The sequence below is a fragment of the Carcharodon carcharias genome, chromosome 10, assembly GCF_017639515.1.
Source record: "Carcharodon carcharias isolate sCarCar2 chromosome 10, sCarCar2.pri, whole genome shotgun sequence".
NCBI lineage: Eukaryota > Metazoa > Chordata > Chondrichthyes > Lamniformes > Lamnidae > Carcharodon > Carcharodon carcharias.
Genome location: NC_054476.1, coordinates 101015741 through 101033191, shown reverse-complemented (window position 1 = coordinate 101033191; position 17451 = coordinate 101015741). Strand labels below are relative to the sequence as shown.

At 45.6% G+C, this 17451-nt stretch overlaps 1 protein-coding gene across 2 annotated transcripts in view; it reads left to right on the top strand.

Annotated features, from left to right (window-relative positions):
* nr1h3 (nuclear receptor subfamily 1, group H, member 3) overlaps positions 1-17451 on the top strand; it is a 130798-nt gene that overhangs the window by 26431 nt on the left and 86916 nt on the right. For both annotated transcript variants that reach the window (XM_041198409.1, XM_041198408.1), the window contains exon 3: positions 10241-10510. In XM_041198409.1, coding sequence (XP_041054343.1) covers positions 10241-10510 — 270 coding nt within the window. The remainder of the gene's footprint in view (positions 1-10240; positions 10511-17451) is intronic.

The following is a 17451-nucleotide window of genomic DNA, read 5'->3' as shown; positions in this document are numbered from 1 at the left end:
TTAAGGGAAGAGTTTGTCTTGGATGTGGTTTAAGGGGAGAGTAACCCTGGGGAGAGTTTAAAAGGGAGAGTTAGTCCGGGGAGGGTTTTAAGGGGAGAGTTAATTTGTGGAGTGGTTAAAGGGAGAGTTAGTCAGGTGAGGGGTTTAATGGGAGAGGAAGTCTTGGGAGGGGTTAAGAGGAGAGCTTGTCTGGGGAGCAGTTCATGGGGAGAGTTAGTCTGGGGAGGTGTTTAAGGGGAGACTTGGTTTGGGGAGGGGTTAAGGGGAGAGTTAGTCTTGAGAGTGTTTTAAGTGGACAGTTTGTCTGGGGATGGGATTAAGGTTAGAGTTAATCTGGGGAGGTGTTTAAGGGGAGAGTTAGTCTGGGTCTGTGTTTAAGGGCTTGATTTAGTCTGGGGAGGTGTTTAAGGGTAGGGTTCGTCTGGGGAGATCTTTAAGGGGAGAGTTAGTCTGGGGAGAGGCTTGAGGGGAGACTTAGTCTGTGGAGCAGTTTACAGGGAGGGTTAGCCTGGGGAGGGTTTTAAGGGGAGAGTTAGCCTGGGGAGGGTTTTAAGGGGAGAGTTGGTCTGGGGATATTTTTGAGGCGAGAGTGAGTCTGGGGAGTTGTTTAAGAGGAGAGTTAGTCTGGGGAGGGGTTTTATGATAGAGTTAATCTATGGAGGATTGTAAGGGGAGAATTAGTTTGGGGAGCGGTATAAGAGGAGCGTTAATCTGGGGAGGGTTTGAAGGGGAGAGTTAATCTGAGGACGGGTTTAAGGGAGAGTTTGCCTGGAGAGTGGTTTATGGGAGCATTAGGCTGGGGATGTACTTGAGGAGACAATTAACCTGTGGAGGTTTTTAAACTGAGTGTTCATTTGAGGGTGGATTTAAGAGAGAGTTACTCTGGCGAGTGGTTTATTGGGAGAGTTTGCCTGGAGAGGGATTTAAAGGGAGAGTTAGCCTGAGGATTGATTTGGGGGACACTTGGCCTGGGGAACGATTTAATGGAGAGTTATTCTGGGGAGGGGTTTAAGGGGAGAGTTAGTCATGGGAGTGGTTTATGGGCAGGGTTAGTTTGGGGAGGAATTTATGGTCAGAGTTACTTTGTGGAGGTTTATAAGCAGAGTATTCGTTTGGGGATGGGTTTAAGGGAGAGTTAGTCTGGCGAGTGGTTTATTGGGAGAGTTAGCCTGGAGAGGGAATTAAAGGGAGAGTTAGCCTGGAGAGGGATTTAAAGGGAGAGTTAGCCTGGAGAGGGATTTAAAGGGAGAGTTAGCCTGGAGAGGGATTTAAAGGGAGAGTTAGCCTGGAGAGGGATTTAAAGGGAGAGTTAGCCTGGAGAGGGATTTAAAGGGAGAGTTAGCCTGGAGAGGGATTTAAAGGGAGAGTTAGCCTGGAGAGGGATTTAAAGGGAGAGTTAGTCTGGGGAGGGGTTTAAGGGAGACTTAGCCTGGGGAGCGATTTAAGGGAGAGTTTGTTTGGGGAGGTGTTTAAGGGGAGAGTTAGTCTGGGGAGGGGTTTAAGGGGAGAGTGAGTCTTGGGAGGCGTTTAAGGGGAGGGTTATTCTGGTGAGGGGTTTAAGGGGAGAGTTAGTCTGAGGAGTGGCTTAAGGGGAGAGATAGTCTTGGGAGTGGTTAAGGGGATAGTTAGTCTGGGTATGGATTGAAGGGGAGAGTTAGTGTGCGGAGGTTTTTAAGGGGAGTATTGGTTTGGGGAGGGTTTTCAGCGGTGAGTTAGTCTGGGGAGGGGTTTAAGGGCAATTTAGTCTCGGGAGGATTTTAAGGGGGGGTGTTAGTCCAGGGAGGGGTTTAAGGGTAGAGTTAGTCCAGGGAGGGGTTTAAGGGTAGAGTTAGTCTGGGGAGGGGTTGATTGGGAAAGTTAGTCTGGGTCGGAGTTTAATGGGAGAGTTAGTCTAGGGAGGGGTTTAAGGGATACTTAGTTTGGGGAGGGTTTTAAAGGTAGAGTTAATCTGGGCAGGTGTGTAAGTGGAGAATTAGTCTGGGCAGCGGTTTAAGGGGACAGTTAGTCTGGGGAGGGGTTGAAGGGGAGAGTCAGACTTGGGGAGAGTCAGACTTGGGAGGGGTTTAAGGGGATAGTCAATCTGGGTTATTAAGGTGTGTTATTGGGTGTGTGGTTTCTGGGAGTTTTTGTAGGTTGGGAGGTGAGTATTGAGAGACCAGCTTCACAAGTGCTTTAGTTTAATTAGGGGAGTAACACTCAAGTTTCAGGGCAGAATCTGTAAGGAGAGCACTTTAAGACAGGGGAAGTAAGGGTGTATGTTCAGGTAAAAGTCATTAAGAACTATTATGGGATAGGTTTAGGCGAGAGGTGGAAAGAGCTGGTAGCAGGGGTGTTTTCAGGGAGTGTTAGTAAGGGTAAGGAGTTTGAGGGACAGTACAGATGAGGGAGTGAAAGGCAATGATTCGGGATGTAGTTTCAATGCAAGTGATTTAGCGTATCGGTGTTAATGGGACAGCGTTAGACAACGCTAAGATTCCATTCAGTTGGCAAAATGGATAGCCTGAGAAATTTAGGGATGTGTAGTAATATGGAGGGAACTGATGACCATGGTGACGATGTTAATTTACTGACAGCGGCAAGAAAGACACTGTGCTGCAGGCCTGAACTGCCATCTACTGGAGTGATGTGACAGAGTTCAAGAGTCTTCACTGAGAGCCTGTACTACTGACAGTGTGTATCCTGTTTGCAGACAGTCTGTACTTTTGACAGTGTATCCGTTTCACTGAAAGTCTGCCCTATTGACAGTGTGTAACCTGTTCAACGAGAGTCTGTACTATTGACAGTGTGTAACCTGTTCAGTAAGAGTCTGTCCTACTGACATTGTGTATCTTGTTCACTGAGAGCCTGTACTACTGAAATGTGTAATTTGTTTGCAGATGGTCTGAACTTTTGCCAGTGTGGAACCTGTTCACTGAGGGTCTGTGTTATTGACAGAGTGTAACCTGTTCACTGACATACTGTCCCATTGACAGTATGTATCCTGTTCACCAAGAGTCTTTCCCATTGACAGTATATAACCTGTCCACTGACAAAGTCTCCTGTTGACAGCGTCCAACTCGTTCAATGACATTCTCTCCTATTGACAAGATCCAACCCGAATATTGACAGTCTCTCCTACAGAGAGTGTGTAGCCTGTTCACTGAGAGTCTGCCCTATTGAGAGTGCATAACCTCTTTTCTGACAGTCTCTCTTTTGACAGTGTTTAACCTGTTCAATGAAAATCTGTCCTTTTGACAGTTTGTAAGCTCTTCACCGGCAATCTCTCCTATTGACAGTGTTTAACCTGTTCAGTTACAGTCTCTCCTATTGACAGAGTGTAACATGTTCAATGACAGTCTTTCCGATTGACATTGTACAACCCGTTCATTGACAATCTGTCCTCTTGAAAGTGTGTAACCTGTTCAATGACATTCTCCGCTATTAGCAGTGTGTAAACTATTCAGTGACAGACTCTTCTATTGACAGTGTGCAACCCGTTCAACGACAGTCTCTCCTATTGACAATTTCCAACCCATTTAATGACAGTTTCTCCTATTGACAGTTTGTAGCCTGTTCACTGACAGTCTCTCCTCTTGATAGTGTGTAACTTGTTCATGACAGTCTCTCTTATTGACAGTGTGTAACCTGTTCACTGAGAGTCTGTCCTATTGACAGTGTGTATCCTGCTCACTGAGAGTCTGTCCTATTGACTGTGTTTATCTGGTTCACTGACAGCCTGTACTACTGAAACGTGTAATGTGTTTGCAGATGGTCAGTACTATTGCCAGTGTAGAACCTGTTCCCTGAGAGTCAGTCCTATTGACAGTGTGTATCCTGTCCAGAGAGTCTCTCCTATTCACAGTGTGTAAACTGTTCAATGACGTCACACCCCTTGACAGTGCGTAATCTGTTCAATGACAGTCTCTTCTATTGATAGTGTGTAACTTATTCAGTGACAATCGCTAATATTGACAGTATCAAACCTGTTCAATGACACTCTCTCCTATTGGTAGTGCGTAACCTGTTCATTGATAGTCTCTCCTATTGTCATTGTCCAATCCGTTCATTGACAGTTTCTCCTGTTGACAGTGCGTAACCTGTTCACTGACAGTTTCTCCTATTGACAGTGTGTAATCTGTTCACTCACAGTCTCTGCTATTGACAGTAGGTAACCTGTTCACCCAGAGTCTGTCCTCTTCACTGAGAGTCTGTACTACTGAAATGTGTAACGTGTTTGCAGATGGTAAGTACTATTGCCAGTGTAGAACCTGTTCCCCGAGAGTCTGTCCTATTGACAGTGTGTATCCTGTCCAGTGAGAGTCTCTCCTATTCACAGTGTGTAAACTGTTTAATGACGTCACTCCCCTTGACAGTGTGTAACCTGTTCAATGACAGTCTCTCCTATTGATAGTGTGTAACTTATTCAGTGACAATCTCTCATATTGACAGTATCGAACTCATTCAATGACACTCTCTCCCATTGGTAGTGCATAACCTGTTCAATGACAGTCTCTCCTATTGGCATTGTCCAATCCGTTCATGGACAGTTTCTCCTGTTGACAGTGTGTAACCTGTTCACTGACAGTTTCTCCTATTGACAGTGTGTAATCTATTCATAGGCAGTCTCTGCTACTGACAGTGTGTAACCTGTTCACTTGCAGTCTCTGCTATTGACAGTAGGTAACCTGTTCACCAAAAGTCTGTCCTATTGAAAGTGTGTTTCCTCTTCACGGAGAGTCTGTACTATCGAAATGTGTAACGTGTTTGCAGATGGTCTGTACTATTGCCAGTGTAGATTCTGTTCCCTGAGAGTCTGTCCTATTGACAGTGCGTATCCTGTCCAGTGAAAGTCTCTCCTATCGTCAGTGTGTAAACTGTTCAATGACGTCACTCCCCTTGACAGGGTGTTACCTGTTCAATGACAGTCTGTCCTATTGACAGGGTGTAACCTGTTCAATGACAAACTGTCCTATTGCAAGTATGTAACCTATTCAATGACAATCTCTCATTGACAGTGTCAAATCCATTCAGTGACAGTCTCTCCTATTGTTAGTGCGAAACCTTTCAATGACAGTCTCTCCTGTTGACATTGTGCCACCCATTCAATGACAGTTGCTCGTATTGCCAAATTTAACCTGGTCAATGACAGTACCTTCTATTGATAGTGTGTGACCTATTCAATTACAATCTCTCATACTGACAGTATCCAACCTGTTCAATGACACTCGATCCTATTGGTAGTGCATAACCCATTCAATGACAGTCTCACCTACTGACAGTATGCAACCTGTTCAATGAAAGTCTCTCCTATTGACATTGTCCAACACGTTCATGGACAGTTTTTCCTCTTGACAGTGTGTAACCTGTTCAGTGACAGTCTCTCCTCTTGACAGTGTGTAACCTGTTCACTTACAGTCTCTCCTCTTGACAGTGTGTAACCTGTTCACTTACAGTCTCTCCTCTTGACAGTGTGTAACCTGTTCACTTACAGTCTCTCCTCTTGACAGTGTGTAACCTGTTCGCTTACAGTCTCTCCTCTTGACAGTGTGTAACCTGTTCACTTACAGTCTCTCCTCTTGACAGTGTGTAAGCTGTTCACTTACAGTCTCTCCTCTTGACAGTGTGTAACCTGTTCACTTACAGTCTCTCCTCTTGACAGTGTGTAACCTGTTCACTTACAGTCTCTCCTCTTGACAGTGTGTAACCTGTTCGCTTACAGTCTCTCCTCTTGACAGTGTGTAACCTGTTCACTTACAGTCTCTCCTATTGACAGTGCATAAACTGTTCACTGACAGTCTCTCCTATTGACAGTATGTAACCTGTTCACTGAGAGTCTGTCCTATTGACAGTGTGTATCCTGCTCACCGAGAGTCTGTCCTATTGAAAGTGTGTTTCCTGTTCATTGAGAGTCTGTCCTATTGACTGTGTGTATCTGGTACACTGACAGCCTGTACGACTGAAATGTGTAACATGTTTGCAGATGATCTGAACTATTGCCAGTGTCAAACCTGTTCCCTGAGAGTCTGTCCCAATGACAGTGTGTATCCTGTTCAGTGAGAGTCTCTCCTATTGACAGAGTGTAAACTGTTCAATGACGTTACTCCCCTTCACAGGGTGTAACCTGTTCAATGACAGACTGTCCCATTGAAACTGTGTATCCTGTTCACTCAGAGTCTGTCCTATTGACTGTGTGTATCTGGTTCACTGACAGCCTGTACTACTGAAATGTGTAACATTTTTACAGACGGTCTGCCCGAATGACAGTGTAGAACATGTTAATTGAGAGTCTGTCCTATTGACAGTGTGTTCACTGAGAGTCTCTCCGATTGACAGTGTGTAACCTATTCAATGGCAGTCTCTTCTGTTCATAGTGTGTAACCTGTTCAATTACTGTCTCTCCCATTGACAGTGTCCAACCCGTTCAATGACAGTTTCTCCTATTGTCAGTTTGTAACCTGTTCACTGACAGTCTCTCCTATTGCCAGTCTTTAACCTGTTCACTGACAGTCTCTCCTCTTGACCGAGTGTTACCTGTTCAGTGACAGTCTTTCCTATTGACAGAGTGTAACCTGTTCACTGAGAGTCTGTCCTATTGACAGTGTCTATCCAGTTCACTGACAATCTCTCCTATTGATAATGTGCCACCTTTTCAATGAAAACCGGTGGTACTGACACTGTATAACCTGTTTAATGACAGTCTTTCCTGTTGACAGTGCGCAACCTGTTCAATCACAGTCTCTCCTATTGATAGTGTCCAATCCTTTCTATGACAGTCTCTCCTATTGACGAGGTCGAACCCGAACATTGACAGTATCACCTCTTGAGAGTGTATAACCCGTTCACTGAGAGACTGACCTATTGACAGTGTGTAACCCATTCACTAACAGTTTCTCCTTTTGACAGTGTATAACCCGTTGAATGACAGTCTCTCCTTTTGACAGTGTATAACCTGTTGAATGACAGTCTCTCCTATTGACAGTGTGTAAACTGTTCAATGACATCACTCCCATTGACAGTGTGTAACCTGTTCAATGACAGTTGCCGAAACCGCTCATCGACAGTCTCTCCTATTGACAGTGTGTAATCTATTCAGTGACAGTCTCTTCTGTTGACAGTGTATAACCTGTTAAATGGCAGTCTCTCTGAGTGAGAGTCCAACCCGTTCAATGACAGTTTCTCCGGTTGACAATTTGTAACCTGTTCACTGACAGTCTCTCCTATTGACAGTGAGTAACCTGTTCACTGACAGTTTCTCCTATTGACAGTGTGTAAATCTGTTCACTCAGAGTCTGTCCAATCGACTGTGTGTATCCTGTTCACTGAGAGTCTGTCCTATTGACAGCATGTATCCTGTTCACTGAGAGTCTGTCCTATTTATTGTGTGTATCTGGTTCACTGACAGTATGTCCTACTGAAATGTGTAATGTGTTTGCAGATTGTCTGTCCTATTGACAGAGTGTAATCTGTTTACTGAGAGTCTCTCCTATTGACAGTGTGTATCCTGTTCCCTGAGAGTCTGTCCTATTGACAGTGTGTTTCCTGTTCAGTGATAGTCCCTCCGATTGACAGTGAGTAACCTATTCAGTGATAGTCCCTTCTGTTCATAGTGTGTAACCTGTTCAATGACTGTCTCTCCCATTGATAGTGTCCAACCTGTTCAATAACAATTTCTTATATTGGCAGTTTGTAACCTGTTCTCTGACAATCTCTCCTATTGCCAGTCTTTAACCTGTTCACTGACAATCCCTCCTCTTGACCAAGTGTTACCTGTTCAGTGACATTCTGTCCTATTGACAGTGTGTAACCCGTTCACTGAGAGTCTTTCCTATTGACAGAGTGTAACCTGTTCACTGAGAATCTGTCCTATTGACAGTGTCTAGCCGGTTCACTTGACAGTCCTATTGAAGTTGTAACCTTTTCAATGACAGCTTGTGGTAGTTTCCTGTTGCCAATATGTAACCTGTTCAATCACAGTCTCTCCTATTGATAGTGTGTAATCTGTTCAATGACGGTTGCCGAAACCGCTCATTGACAGTCTCTCCTCTTGACAGTGTGTAACCTGTTCAATGACAGTCTCTCCTAATGACGGTGTGTAACCTATTCAGTGACAGTCTCTTCTGTTGACAGTGTATAACCTGTTAAATGGCAGTCTCTCTTAGTGACAGTGTCCAACCTGTTCAATGACTGTTTCTCCGGTTGACAATTTGTAACCTGTTCACTGACAGTTTCTCCTATTGACAGCGTGTAATCTGTTCACTGAGAGTCTGTCCTATTGACAATGTGTATCCTGTTCACTGAGAGTCTGTCCTATTGACAGTGTGTATCCTGTTCACTAAGAGACGATCCTGTTGACATTATTTTTCCTGTTCGCTCAGAGTCTGTCCTATTGACTGTGCGTATCTGGTTCACTAACAGTCTGTACTCCGGAAATGTGTAACGTGTTTGCAGATTGTCTGTACTATTGACAGTGTAGAATCTGTACACTGACAGCCTGTCCTATTGACAGAATGTAATCTGTTCACTGAGAGTCTGTCCTATTGACAGTGTGTACCCTGTTCCCTGAGAGTCTGTCATATCGACAGTGTGTAACCTCATCACTTACAGCCTCTCCTATTGACAGTATGTAAGCTATTCAATGACAGATGTCCAAACTGCTCATTGACAGTCTCACCTCTATACAGTGTGTAGCCTGTTCACTTACAGATTCTTCTCTTGACAGCATGTGACCAGTTCACTGAGAGTCTGTCCTATTGACATTGTGTAATCTGTTCACTAGAAGTCCGTACCATTGACATTATAGAACCTGTTCACTGAGAGTCTGTTCTATTGACAGTGTGTAACCTGTTCAGTGACAGACTCTCCTATTGACAATATGTAACCTGTTCAGTGACAGGCTGTCCCATTGACAGTGTGTAACCTGTTCAGTGACAGGCTCTCCCATTGACAATGTGTAACCTGTTCAGTGACAGACTCTCCTATTTATAGTGTCTAGCCTGTTCACTGAGAGTCTGTCCTATTGACAGCGTGTAACCCATTGACTGACCGGCTTTCCTATTGACAATGTGTAATCTGTTCACTAAAAGTCTGTCCTATTGTCAATATGTATCCTGTTCAGTGATTGTCTATTGGATTGACATTGTGTAACCTTTTCACTTACTTTCTCTCCTATTGACAGTGTGTAAACTGTTCAATGACATCACTCCCATTGACAGTGTGTAATCAGTTCACTTATGACTGTAAGCTATTCACCGAGAGTCTGTCCTATTCACAGTGTGTATCCTGTTCACTGAGAGTCTGTCCTATTGACAGTGTGTATCCTGTTCCCTGAGAGTCTGTTCTATTGACTGTGTGTATCTGGTTCACTGACAGCCTGTACTACTGAAATTTGTAACGTGTTTGCAGTTTGTCTGTACTATTGACAGTATAGAACCTGTTCACTGAGAATCTGTCCTATTTACAGTGTGTATTCTGTTCAGTGATAGTCCCTCGGATTGACAGTGTTCAATGACAATCTCTCCTGTTGACAGTGTGTAAACTGTTCAATGACATCACTCCTATTGATGATACGTAACCTGTTCCCTGAGAGTCTGTTCTATTGACAATGTGTATCCTGTTCAGTGACAGTCTCTCCTATTGACAGTGTGTAAACCGTTCAATGACAGTCTGTCCTTTTGACAGTGTATAACATGTTCAATGACAGTCCGTCCTATTGACATTGTCTAACACATTCACTTACAGTCTCCCCTATTGACAGTACATAACCAATTCACTGAGAGTCTGTCTTATTGACAGTATGTATCCTGTTCACCGAGAGTCTGTGCTATTTGACCGTGTGTAACCTGTTCAATGACAGTCTCCCCTATTGACTGTCTGTAACCTGTTCAGTGACAATCTCTGCTACTGAGATTGTGTATCCTGTTCATTGACAATCTCTCCTATTGATAGTGTCCAACCCGTTCAATGACTGTCTCTCCTGTTGACAATGTCCAACCTGTTCACTGACAGTCTCTCCTATTGACAGTGTGTAACCTGTTCACTGAGAGTCCGTCCTCTTGACAGTGTGTAAGCCGTTTACTGAGAGTCTCTCCCATTAACAGTGCTTAACCTCTTTACTGAGAGTCTGTCCTATTGATCGTGTGTAACCTGTTCAATTACAGACTCTCTTATTGACAGTGTGTAACCTGTTCACTGAAAGTCTGTAGTATTGATAGTGTGTAACCTGTTCACTGAGAGTCTGTCCTATTTGTGTATTTTCTCTCAGGGGAGCAGCAGCCAACAAAACGTAAGAAAGGTCCCGCACCGAAGATGTTGGGAAATGAGCTGTGTAGTGTATGCGGAGACAAAGCCTCAGGATTCCATTACAATGTGCTAAGCTGTGAGGGCTGCAAGGGCTTCTTCAGACGCAGTGTGATCAAGGGCGCCCAATATTCATGCAAGAATAGCGGCCAGTGTCAGATGGATATGTACATGCGAAGAAAATGCCAAGAATGCCGGCTACGCAAGTGTCGACAGGCGGGAATGTTGGAGCAATGTAAGTCAGTGAAAGAGCAACAGAAAGCAAACTGCATAAAGCCATCTAGCCACATATAACACTGTGACATAAGTCACAGAGGCACTGGTCATGTCCAAATAACTCACTTGGAGAGGGGACTGGGAGACAGCAGTCAGTGTATAGATATCTCCCTGAGAGACAGCAGTTAGTCCATAGATATCTCCCTGAGAGAGGGTCTGAGAGACACCAGTCAGTGTACAGATATCTCCCTGAGAGAGAGGGACTAGGAGACATCAGTCAGTGTTCAGATATCTCCCTGAGAGAGAGGAAACTGAGACATCAGTCAGTGTACAGATATCTCCTTGAGAGAGAGAGGGACTGAGAGACATCAGTCAGTGGACAGATATCTCCCTGAAAGAGGCTAGACCATTCATTGTCCAAATACCCCTTTTCATAAAAGTCAAAGTTAAATTCACTCCAAATGACGTATTTGCAAGAAATTAGAGAAAGTAACAACCCCATGGAGATAATTCATTTGATCTGGTAGCCATTCTGAAGATATAGTTGTCAAATGACTAAGGCTGGAATCTAAACATTCCAGGGGCTGGATTTTACAGTCCAGCCCCGGACAGGAAAACAGGTAGGTGGGCCTGTAAATTGAGGTGCTTTGCCATTGGTACCAGGTCCCTTGCCCATGTCGAAGCCAGGATTTTGTGGAAGCCATGGGTAGACCATCCACCCATGGCCCAATTGAGGCCTTTAGGCTGCTAACTGATGCCCAATTAAGGGCCTTATCCAGCTGTTGCTCTGATTTAACATGAAGAGGGAGAGGCCTATGCCCAACCTGTAGCCTGGCAATTTTAACCCTGGTTGGTGAAAGGGGACGGGGGCCTCCTTCTTGTGCCCCCATGCCAATAAGAGCCCCCTCCCAAAATTTTTCCTTTCTGCATCTGCCCTCTCCATACTTGCCCTGTCCAACATACCCCCTACCTTCCCCATCTTGTCAGAGTCTGCCAACCCGGTCCTGGTGAGATCCCATATGTACCTGGGTTTGGGGGTATCCATGGTTCCTCTTCCTCCCGGGCCTCCTGCCAACACGGCAGTGGACACCAATCCTGGGGTGGTGCAGAGCTGCTGGCCTCTAATTGGCTGGCAGTTCTTTGAGGCGGGACTTCCCTCTGGAAATGAACAGATGTCCCGCCTCATTAATTAAAGGGCCATCGCTCAAAAATTGAAGCGATGAGGCTGGCCAAGTAGAGGCAGGCTCGTCTCCCAAGTTTACACTGGAAGTCCTCCCTCAGCGTATAGTCCAGCCCCAGGATTCTTAACTTTTCGGATGGAAAGGCAAAGTGTAAAAGGAAGATGAATGGCCCTGATAATGAGGAATGAGCTAGAGACAGTAGTAAGGATCCTAGCCCAGAATTTCAAGAAATAGAATCAGTTTGGGTGGAGCTTGGAACCAGCAAGGGAGAGAAGACATTGGTGAGAGTTGTTTATAAGCCCCATTACAGTTGTTTCAGTATAGGGCAGGATATAAATCAAGAAATTAGAGGCACATGTAATAAGGATAATACAGTAATCATGAAGGGCTTTAATCATCATATAGACTGGGTAAATCAAATTTGCAGTAATAATGTGGAGGATGTGATCATGGAACATATAGATAGTTTTTGAGAGTGGTATGTCAAAGAACCAACAAGGAAACATTTTGAATCGAGTATTGTGCAAAGGGAAAGGAATTGGACACAGCACTCCAGTTGAGGTGAAACCAGCATTCTATACAGGTTCATCATAACTGCCATGCTTTTATAGAGCCCAGGATCCTGTATATATTATTAACTTTATACTTTCTCAACTTCCTCAGCCATCTTCAATAATTTGTACACATATAACCCCAGGTCCCTCAGTTTGCGCATCCCCATTAGAAATGTATACTTTATTTTATATTGCCTCTCCTCATCATCCCTACCAAAAGGAATCACTTCACACTTCTCTGCATTAAATTTCAACTGGTGTAAGGGGTGGACAAGTGGCAAAGTGTCTGTGCCTTCTTGAAATTCCTCACTTGTTTGGCAGCACAGAACTTGAGTATTGCTGAAAAAAAGACATTTTTTGTCAAAGCTTTTCATCTTGCACTCATCAGGACAATTTACAAGAAAATACGAATGTCTGGGGAAACAACATATTTATACCAAATGAGAAGAGAGTGCTGATTGGTTGGCAAGTGGACTCTGATTGGTAGAGGTGTTGCCATGAAGAAAGCACCAGTTGATGGTGACAATGCTTGGCAGTTGACTGTCAGTCACCATCAACTAGTGCATTCTCTGTGGCAACGCCTCTACCATTCAGAGTCCATGACAAAAAATCTTTTTTCGGCAAAATTCATGACTATTGTCCTCACAGTTCACAATACTTCCAAGTTCTGTCTCATCCACAGACTTTGAAATTGTGCCCTGTGCACCCACATTCTAGGTCATTAATATATATCAAAATAACCAGTGGTCCTAACATTGACCCTTTAGGAACCACCACTGTATACAATGCTCCAATTAGAAAATAACCATTCACCATTACGGTTTCCTGTCACTCACCTAACTTTCTATCCATTCTATCCATCTAAGCCACTGTGTCTTCTATACCATGAGCTCTAACATGTTATGGAGCACTTCATCAAATCCCTTTTGCAAGTCCATGTACACCGCATCAACCGCATTACCCTCGTCAAGCCTCTCTGTGACTTCATCAAGAAACTCCTACTTAGTTAAACACGATTTTCTCTAAACAAACCCATGTTGGCTTTTTTTACTTAACTTACATTTTCTAAATGACAGTTTTGTCCTGAATTATTGTTTCTAAAAGCTTGCCTACCACAGAGGATAAACTGACTGGCATGTAGCTGCTAGGTTTATCCTTTCTGAACAACGATGTAACATTTGCCATTCTCCAGTCCTCTGGCATCACCCCTGTTTCTAAAGAGATTGGAAGACTAATTTCCACCATTACTCCTTCAGTATCATCCGATGCATCTCATCTGGTCCTGGTGACTTATAAACTTTACGTACAGCCAGCCTATCTAATACCTCCTCTTTACCAATTTTTAGCCCATCCAGTGTATCAACTACCTCCTTACTATGACTTAAAAAATAGGAAGAGTAGACCATTTGGCCCTTGAGCCTTCTCTACCATTCAATAAGATCATGGCTGATCTGATTGTGACCTTAACTTCACTTTCCTGCCTGTCCCCATAACCCTTGTCTCCTTGTAAATCAAAAACCTGTCCAACACAGTCATGAATACATTCAATGACCCAGCCTCCACTGCCCTCTGGGGGTAGGGAATTCCAAAGATTAACAGCCCTCTAAGAGAAGAAATTCCTTCTCATCTGTCTTAAATAGGAGATCCCTTATGCTGAAACTGTTACCCCTCATTCTAGACTCCCCCACAAGTGGAAACATCCTCTTAGCATCTACCGTGTCAAACTCCTGTCAGGGTCTTATATGTGTCACTAAGGTCATCTCTCATTCTTCTAAACTCCAATGAGTACAGGCCCAGCCTGCTCAATCTTTCCTCATAAGACAAACCCTTCATCCCAGGAATGAACATAGCAAGCCTTCTCTTAATTGCCTCTAATGCAAGTACATCCCCACTTAAAGAAGACCAAAACTTTATGCAGTCCCTCTACTTTTAATCTCACCATCCCCCTTGCAAGAAAGGTTAACATTCCATTTGTCTTCCTAGTTACTTGCTGTACCTGTGTACTGAGTTTTTGTGATTCATGTACAAGGACACCCAGATCCCTCTGTACTGCAGTATTCTAAATAATATTGTGCTTTTCTGTTCTTCCTGCTAATATGGACAAACTCACATTTTCCCACATTATACTCCATCTGCCGATTTTTTTGCCCACCTACTTACGTATTTTATCCCCTTGCAGAGTCTCTGGGTGGAATCATCCCAGATTTAAACTATGTGTGATAGCAGACGTGAATAAAGACATTTTGCCCCCGGCTGCAATGGCAGGTTTTTGCACCATATCGTCACGTTCCCAGTGCATCCCACCTCATTAATAATATATTCCCAGGAAACACGTCGGATCACTGGCAGGGCGACCTCTGACTCACCCACCCCACTGTCACCTCCGGCCTTCAGTAGTCTGGATGCCATATTTAAATGGCACTCCTGCACAGAGCTAGCACTCTCTAATGGATAAGAGACTGCTGGAAAGTCATGGCTGCCAGAGGGTGAAAACATGCTGCCCCCAAATTTAATGACGCCTCATTCGTGCATCTACTAGATGCAGTGGAGGCCCGCCGTGAAGTCCTCTACCCCCGCTCTGGGCTAAGACAAGCAAGAGCAAGGACACCAATCCAGCTTAGGAGGCAGTGGCAGTGGCGATCCCCGCTGCCAACACCCTGCAAAAGAGGACAGCCACCCAGTGCTGAAAGAGGATGAATGATCTCTGTTCCACCAGGGTAAGTCATTCTTCTCATCTCTTCCAACTGACAAACTCACAAACCCATCACACATCCACAGGGATATCACTCACTGCCAGTTCAAGGGACATCACCATTCACTCTCTCACACTCACCTTCATCTGCCCTGCGGATCATGTCCCCGTCTCGTCCAATGGCACCACTCACCAGGCATCCTTTTCACCTAGCCCAGCAGGCATTCTGCTTACACTCTCTCCATCTCTATTCATGCAGGACAAGCTGGCACACAACAAAAGGGAGAGGTTGCAGACTAGTGGAGGAATGCCCAACATCATGCTCCTGGGAAGCAGCCAAAGGGGTCCACAACCCAGGTCCTCGACTCCAGTCCTGAGGATACCTCGGAAGAAGAATCTGATGACACCCTAAAGGAAGACCCGTCACAGCACTCACCCACAGCCTCCACCAGCGCAGAGACACACACCTCGATGGGACCTAGCTTTAGAGTAGCCTTGGGATCACAATCTGAAGAGCACATCACACTGCCTGATTCACGGCAGACAAAGGCAGGGACTTCCCAGGTTTCCAGCACTCAGAGGACTGCTGGAGGCCAGAAATCTGCTGAGTCCGGGTCAGATGATGAGCATCTGGACTCGGTCATACCTTAGTTGCTGGAGCTGCAAAGGCAAGCTCAGGAACACTCCTCAGATTGAAAGGCATGATGGAGGAGTCCGTCTTCCTTCAGGCTGGAGTGATAGCGCCGGCATTACAACGCACCGAAGTCAACACTGGTAGGATGACAGCTGCCATGGAGACCTTGTTCCAGGACATCGCTCCTACATGGACTGAACTCCATCGCTGATGCCATAGTTGACCTTCAATAGTGTGTACGTGAGAGGGGTGTGGAGCAGCTCGATATTACTCCAGGTACCCCTTCTCCTCAAGGAGTCAGCCAGGGGCCCTTGGGCACCCACAGGGAGGAGGATCAGCAGGTGCACACTCCGGGGCCATCCATCCAGGTGACTTCAAGAGTGTCCAGCTCATCCAAATCCCCGCTTCCTGTCACCCCAGCAGCTGCAGCTTCACAGGCCGAGGAAACCAGAGATGCGCGCAAATCCCAAAATCCCAGCGCTCTTGCTTCCTGGCTTTCCTGATCCTGGGCAAAATGTATAAAATTCTGTGCCTTCGCAAAGATGGCATTCATGACCTCTTGGATACACTTGTTGGGGGAGGCTTGTGAGATCCCACACAGGTCACATTTGGAGCCCAGGAAAGAGCCACTGGCATAAAAATTGAGCACTGGCCATTGGCAATGGTTGTCCTCCATGTCCCTGTGGTGCCAAATCCTACAGTAGGTGGCAGATGTAACCAACCAGTTCCCTAGACTTGCACAGTCTTCAGCAACACTGGTTTTCAGTCATCTGCAGGAATGACAGGCGCCATCTGTAGACCCTGGGCCTAGCAAGGTGCCTATGAGCAATGGCTCTCTGTAGATCTTCAGCCATGCACACAGGAGGCCCTGCTGCCCATTCATCTTGAGGTAGTCCTCCCTTTGCTGAACCAGGCACCTCTGTTGCTCTCTTCTTCTTCTTATCTGCTCTCTGTAAGCCATGAGGCATATCGCTAAATTACCAGGCTCCTTGATCCTGATATTCTGCTCGTGGCTTAGCATGGGTGTCCTAAGAACCTCTCTTGATTAAGCCTGAAGGCCCCTTCGTGCTTCCCAGAGAGTGCTGGCCACCACTTGGATGGCCAGAGTTTAGTGCACTGCTTGGCTGCCTGAGACCCCATCCACCTCCGTCCCATTCCACCTGACTGATTGGCGACAGCTTTGCCCAGTGGGCTGCATGCTGTGCTCTCAGCTCAGGCATTCTCCTAACCCACACTGCAAGGCTGCACTGTTCGCTTGAGCCATGAGGGAGGCTGGTCCAAACTGAGATGCTGAGATTGCAAGGGGCTGTGAGCGCTTCCAGCAGTGACTGCTCCTTGGCCACCTTTCACAAGGGGATTCTACAACTTGCCCAATTGGCCAATTGCTCTGCTGCCCCTTAAAATGCACATTTGGTGGCACTTTCATGCTTTTGTGTTGCTTGAGTGGGCAGAAAAGCTTCAGAGGCCTGACTCCAAGCATGTCAATAGAGCTGCTTCTGAACAATCTCAGCTATGGAAGAATGCTCACTTTTGTCAAGCTTTTCCAAGTGCAAGGCCGCTAACCCTCACCCCACCTCCCTTCCCAACCCCCCACACCCAAGGCCCGGCATGTGCTTGTGTACTTCCTTCAGTCTATGTTGACTTGCAACAGCACCCCCCCGCCCACCACCCCCACCCACCACCCCCCATTCCCCCTGCCTGAACCGCAATGGAGTCCTTGCCCCAAAACCACACTGAAAGCCAGCTGGGTAGTAGCAACACGCCTGTGTACAAATGCACAGCCCCTCTTCCTTGATGTCCTTCGGGCATTGTGTGCGCTTGCTTCCGAGTTCCCCTCAAAGTTCAGGTTGCCAGGTGCACACCTTTTAAAGGCAGTCGTGAAGCACGCCGCTCTGAAGT